This window comes from Lepeophtheirus salmonis, chromosome 14 (assembly GCF_016086655.4).
Source record: "Lepeophtheirus salmonis chromosome 14, UVic_Lsal_1.4, whole genome shotgun sequence".
Classification (NCBI taxonomy): domain Eukaryota; kingdom Metazoa; phylum Arthropoda; class Copepoda; order Siphonostomatoida; family Caligidae; genus Lepeophtheirus; species Lepeophtheirus salmonis.
In genome coordinates this window covers 15,851,464-15,857,904 of record NC_052144.2, presented here as the reverse complement: position 1 = coordinate 15,857,904, position 6,441 = coordinate 15,851,464, and the positions used below count along the sequence as shown (strand labels likewise).

The window sequence follows — 6,441 nt, the reverse complement described above, 5'->3', positions numbered from 1 at the left end:
TTAACTATTACATGAAGGTTTTGTTACTTTAAAAGTTATTTCGTTATCTACAAAAATTACAATAGCCTCCTATGAATTCTAGTACCCTTCGTAATCAGACTAATTACAAAGCCTGCCAAGGGGATGAAAGTTGTCGAATGATCACAAAACATTTAAGAATGGGGACTCCGTAGAGCGCAAAAACATCCACCTAAAATCAAATTATCCCAACTTGTTCCAAAGTTATAGTCAATTATGCCTTTTTTACGTTTTGTCCTTGTTTGACCTCACAAAATTTCATATAATTAAACAATAAGAAGGTAAAGCAACAATTGAAGCAAGACAATTATTATTAAATGTATAAATATCAATTTCTCAATTACAAAATAATGCACAGACGTTATCAAATCAATTTGAATTTCATATTAGTAAAATACGAGAAAAAATCAGCGTTTTGTTGATACATCTAGATTAATATTGAATTAGCTATATAGAAGCATTTTAAAAGATTTAGATCATTAATTAATTATAGAAAAGTATCACAGATATACATTCATCAATCTTTAGAACAAGAATTAACTTAAAAGTCAAAAATTTCTCTAATGATTAGAGATTTGTATCATAATTAACCTTTTCCTCGCTTCCCATTACTTCCTCTATTTCTTGAATAGTTTTAGGACAATCCTTAGTTAGTACATCTATACCATTATGAGTTATGAGAAGATCGTCCTCAATCCGAACTCCTATATCCAAAAATTCTTTCTTTACATATTGACTGAACTTACTACTTGAAATATATATTCCGGGCTCGACTGTTATAACCATTCCAGGTTTCAGACTATTTTTCTTAGAAGCTAACGGCGTGTCATGTATATCCATTCCAAGATAATGACTCACGTGGTGAGGACAAAGTTGATGAACTAAGGATGAGGAGTTGACACCATCACGAAGTATACCCGCGGATTTAATGACCCTGTTCAACTCTGAAATCATAATACTGTACAAGGAGTCAATGGTTTGTTTAGAAGGATCCTCTAATAATTTATGAAAGATGGATGTCTGAACTTCGTAAATCATTTCGTACAAAACACGTTGAGGAAGAGAAAATTTGCCATTAATCGGCCAAGTTCGAGATATGTCACTAGAATATCCATGATACTCTCCGCCAGCGTCCATTAATATCATTTCTCCATTATGAAGAGCAGCATTATTTGAAATGTAATGAATTATATTTGCGTTTGCTCCAGATGCTACAACCGGAGGATAAGCTACAAAAATATATGGAACATCATTTGGAAAAATTACTAAAGTTCCTTAAAATAAATAAAATTACCCAAAAAATTGGCTCCATTATACATTCGGACATGATAATCCATTGTCGCAAACACATCCGACTCTGTCTCAAGAGATGAAGTAGCCTGCATTGTTCTTTTGAAGGCATGACTAGATATAATGGCTGAGTTTAGCATTAAATCAATTTCAGCTTTGGATTTAATACATCGAATAGCATGAATATAAGGAGTTGGATTGACAACACTATTGAAGGGTTTTTGATTGTGTAAGTCCTTAATGATTTCATGAACGCTCCATTCTGGACCAGATGGGTCAAATAATAGACGACCATCATTAGCTTTTCGAAATTGCATTAAGTGCTCCGTAAATTGAGACATAGGAAGTGCGTCTGAAACACCAAAATAGGAAACTGCGTCCTCGATACTTGTTGAAGGACCCTCCCATAGTTCTCTACGCGGGTCTGGATCCTTATATCAATATGTTAGCATCATCAATAAATTACAATTGAATATCCTAATAATTATTCATATTTTCGTTAACATAAGAGAAATACAACTAATATTGTATCAAATAAACTAAAAACTCATGTAACAATAATATGAAGCATTATTAGGTCAAGCTCCAACCCTGAGGAATAACGTCGAATTAGAATTGGCAATATCGATCGTGAGAGAGGATGATGGTTCTAAACAACCACTGAAATAACGAAAATCTGTTTTCTGACGAAAAAAGTAAGGTATTTTGTCCGTCATATAAGATGTACATGCTCCAGTAATAACCAAAAGTCCCTTTTCAAATCCATTCTCGTTGAGAACTTGAATTAGTTTTGACCTCCGCTCAGCAAACTCCATGACTGAAATCCCATTGTTTACGTGCTCTCGTTGAGAGATTATATGGGGATGAGTATCTTTGTGGGGTTGACCCCATTTGCTCAAGCCTCTTCGGCTCAGGGTTCCAAATATGCGAGATATCATTCTAGATGAGAAGAAGAAAAAATGAGTAACTCATATGAATTGAATTATTAAGAAAATTAGGGAGGACTAAGTCAGATTTTTATAGAAGCTATATTCATGTACATAATTAATTATTTGAACATTATGTCATGTCTATAATTTTGTTTGGATATTCAAGTTACAATTATGTGAATGTTTTCTGCAATCAAGAAAAATCCTTATTTAGTAGATATTCTTTGTAGATATTTTTACTCCCTTGAGTATTTTGTACACGATTTACATAGACAAGTAACATTCTTATTATTGGCGACTTTAATGGTAATTAAACTATTGAAAATTTGATGAAATGGGAGAGGTTGTCGCACTGGACTCCAAAAGGGAGTTACTACATATTATATTTGCATGAAAAATTCAAACAGAATGTACTAATATTTTAATTTTATGCTCATACTTGAGTATATTTATATTAGGGATATTTTAGATTAATCAGTATTTCACCAAAGTTGCTTCATTAATATTTTAGTGATATTTTATTTCCCTAAGAGGCAGAATACATTTTTTATAAATAAAACAAAATCAATAATTTTTTCTTCATATACATAAAAATAAATAATATAATTTTTTTATGTAGCTGCACAAAAACATCATCTAAAAATATATCCTTGTTATTAATTTGCTATCATTTTTACACCCTTTTTGGACCTTAATTTATATAAATAACTATCTATATGAAAAACTGAATGGCGCGTACAAAGAAACCCAAGCCAACAGACAGGCTGTTACAATTCTGATATTAAATTCTAATGAACCAATCTGTAATATATATGCTACATTCAAACTTTTGAATTTGAGAATAATCAAATTTTGTGCTAAAAACTGAAAATTACTTGATTAAAATATTATTTAATCCGTGGCTAATATAAAAAATAGACACGGTCCTCCCTATTATAGAATATAAATAAACTATTATTTTCATATAGTCACATTTTACACCGAACCTCTCTATTACGAATCACTATCCTGGGAATAATAAAATCCCCAATTTGTATATAAATCCAAACCTAGGAGGAAATCCCTTAAGACAGAATAAGTAAGAGCCTCCCCCGTCTTAAGGACTCCTGCTGAACGTATTTTACCCTCAAATTGTTTAATAAACCTGAGCAGGGTAGTAGTAATAATCTGTAAACGACAAAAAATATACTATTAACGAACAGGAATTAACCAATAAAATTAATAAGCTTATATTGAACAAAGAAGAATACAATATTAATTATTTTAATACACTATTGTACAATTCCCCTAGGGTACTTTATTTACAGTATAAGTTTACCGGCACTCTTTCTATCTAGAAATTGGAGACAGCGACAGCGGATAGTTGAAGTTCAATTATCGCAACCTTTTAATAATAAGGAAATCTTGACTCAATCTATCACCATTTCTGGAATAAGTTTCCGGGTAGAAATAGACAATTATTAGAGTTTGTACGGTATACGTCCTTTTTATACATGTTTATATTAATTTTCTATGGATTTGATGACATAGAAGTTACTCTACATGATATCTATTACGTTTATCCTGTAATTATGCTCTGATAGTTCATGATGGATACAAGAGAAAGTCCTTGTCTTGTGTTCTCCTTCGGCCTCATCCCCAATTCCACGAATCCACTCCGATGCCCCTTCCCCCCACCAGGGAGTACTTCATATTAGAGTCAAACTCACAACCTCCTCAACATAATAAACTTTCATGATCCTCCATACGCGTCCAAATATTTCAAAAAAGTCAAGATCCATTTCTTCCTAGACTAAAAATATATTCTTCGATTTGCAAAGTTATTTCCTGTTTATACAAAGGTTGCGATATTTGAATTTCAAGTATCTGTCGTCGCTGACTCCAATTTACATTCTACAAGTATATGTTGGCAACTTTGATAAATTAAAATGACATATCTACGGAAGGAGATCACTTTAAAATTATAAACTTGCTCGCTAACAATACGTTTGAATTTCCACAATAGGAAAAAGTACTTAATAAGAGGACTAATATCTTAAAATCTACCAAGATATACTTTATCTAAATATATGTTCACGAGGATTATGGCAATTTTACTTTCCTAATTAGTATACAAGGAGCACTAGCTAAAGAGCTCTAAGAGTCCTTTAATACTAGGTAGGTAGGCTTAGGTACGTCTGGAATTTACTTTCTGTCTCAGTATGAAGTACATCAAAAATATTCAACCAATGGTTTGGCAAAAAAAAAATATAATTATGATATTATACTCCAATCTTTAAAACAAATTCATGTAAATATCATATATAGCCTATGCTATGATCAGTCATGAATTTCTAATTGAGAAATCCATGGATGAGTTATCTCGTACATATATTTACCTCCAAGGAAGTTGAACGGAGCTTGTGTGATTGTCGTTGTTTCTTAGTCACTAGGGTTTACGGCAAAAGTTAATGATCCATTTATATCAAACTTTGTACGAAGATTATACAATATCGTAACACAAAACGTAGAAAATGCATAAGCGACCATAGCTTTGGAACAAATTGAAGTATAGAAGTCGATTCGATTTTAGATTTTGAGCTCTACCGAGTGCCTATTCCAGTTTTGTGTTGTTTTGTTTGACAATGATCTAAAACAAATCCAAAATAAAACATATTTTCTGCATAAAATATAGAAAGGTTGAAAGTACGAAGAATATTTGTGCTATAGCATGAATTTATATTCAAATTGAGAAATCCATGGCTGTGTGTACCGTTGTATATAGTTTTATAAACAAATTATCATTTACGGAAAATATATCATAATATTAAATGATTTTTTTTACAGTTGTATTATTATTTGAATCATAGATTTGATATAAATGTACAATATTTTAAATTATTGGAACTTTAGTTTTTATTCTAAAAATATCGGAAGTTAAAAGATGCTAACGCAACCTACTACGTCAACGATTTTATTCATTATGGTGGATACAAAGTTAGATTTCTCTACATATCCGTTTCCTTTATTATTCGTAATATATCTCGAAATCTCTTTATGAGAGAATGTTATGTCAGGATTTTGAAACTTTCGATTATGAATACGGAAATTGCCATTGATATTACATTGATAACTGTTGGGATGCTTCTGTCTGATATTAAATGTTGAAATAATACATATATAATTTGTTAAAAATTATATAACTATTATATTTCTTTATGATATTTATGTGTCTATTTCACTCTATTTAAGGACTTAGCCTGAAATCCCTTCTCCTTCGATAATAAATCCTTCACTTTGTCTTATACAAAAACCTACTAAAACTAAATGATTTGCCCATTAGTATTTGTCAGGGAATTATGTAAAAATCTTTACGAAAGATTATATGGCTTCATAGTTTTAAATAATCAGTCTACGTATCGATTTTAATTGAAACATGTTCTAATTTTAGAATGGATTTTGTATTGATTTGGAGAGGTACACATAATGCCACGAAACTTGGAAATATAGACACTTTACTTGAAAGGTTACATGATGCAATATAGGTAACAATGTCTAGGAGAAACAATCAAGCCTAGCTTTTTTACCCACACTCAACCTCGACTGTCAAAGGGGAAAGGAACATTTTGAAAAAAAACCATTTGGTAGCTTGTATTCTGTATTTGTCTTGTTGCCAACCGTTTATTGTTATTTAGATAATATAATAGTAATTAATTATTTAGATTTGACATATTTGTTAGAAAAAATAATAAGTATTTAAATAAAAAAATAAAAGAAAGGTTGTTGTGTGTGCTTCACTCATACTAAAATCGGACCTGATCAGTTTTTAGGGTATCTGTGACTATTTATTAGAGGAGACAATGAATTTTTTTCGGCGGTTAATTCGAGTATAGATAGGTGTCCTTACAACTAAGCTGACAATAACTAACTAGGGCTGGTTTTACCGTGAGAGGGCCCTAGGAGAAGAATGAATGTGGAAGTATTTTCTAGAAGATTAATTTTGAATCTTTTTATTTAAATAACATTTTGACAAGAGTCTGTGACGATCCTGCATAAAACACATTTTTGAATGGCCTTTTTTTTTAATATTTAAAGAAAAGCATTCCTTAGGAAACATAACATTCCTTCTTTTTATTTAAAAAAAATTAACCTATGTGGGTTCTATTTATTATAATCAATTGCGTCATGGTAGAAAGTACCCAATGCCCACCCTACCTGAAACCGG

The 6,441-nt window shown here is 31.2% G+C and overlaps 1 protein-coding gene across 1 annotated transcript; it reads right to left on the bottom strand.

Annotated features, from left to right (window-relative positions):
- Positions 1 to 311: 311 nt before the first annotated feature.
- On the bottom strand, positions 312 to 2,314 carry LOC121129246 (xaa-Pro aminopeptidase 3). The gene is made up of 3 exons (XM_040724956.2): positions 1,899 to 2,314; positions 1,313 to 1,739; positions 312 to 1,247 (listed from the first exon to the last, which is right to left on the bottom strand). Exons 1-3 carry the CDS (start codon positions 2,244 to 2,246, stop codon positions 586 to 588), a joined length of 1,437 nt encoding a protein of 478 aa, XP_040580890.1. The 5' UTR covers positions 2,247 to 2,314; the 3' UTR covers positions 312 to 585.
- Positions 2,315 to 6,441: the final 4,127 nt, after the last annotated feature.

Bases quoted from the DNA above. Each gene is read 5' to 3' on its own strand.
- LOC121129246 (XM_040724956.2), bottom strand. From the start codon at position 2,246: ATGATATCTCGCATATTTGGAACCCTGAGCCGAAGAGGCTTGAGCAAA. The intron at 1,740-1,898 runs GTTGGAGCTTGA...TATTGATATAAG, and splicing joins ATTCGACGTTATTCCTCAGG to GATCCAGACCCGCGTAGAGA. The intron at 1,248-1,312 runs GTAATTTTATTT...ATATTTTTGTAG, and splicing joins TAATGGAGCCAATTTTTTGG to CTTATCCTCCGGTTGTAGCA.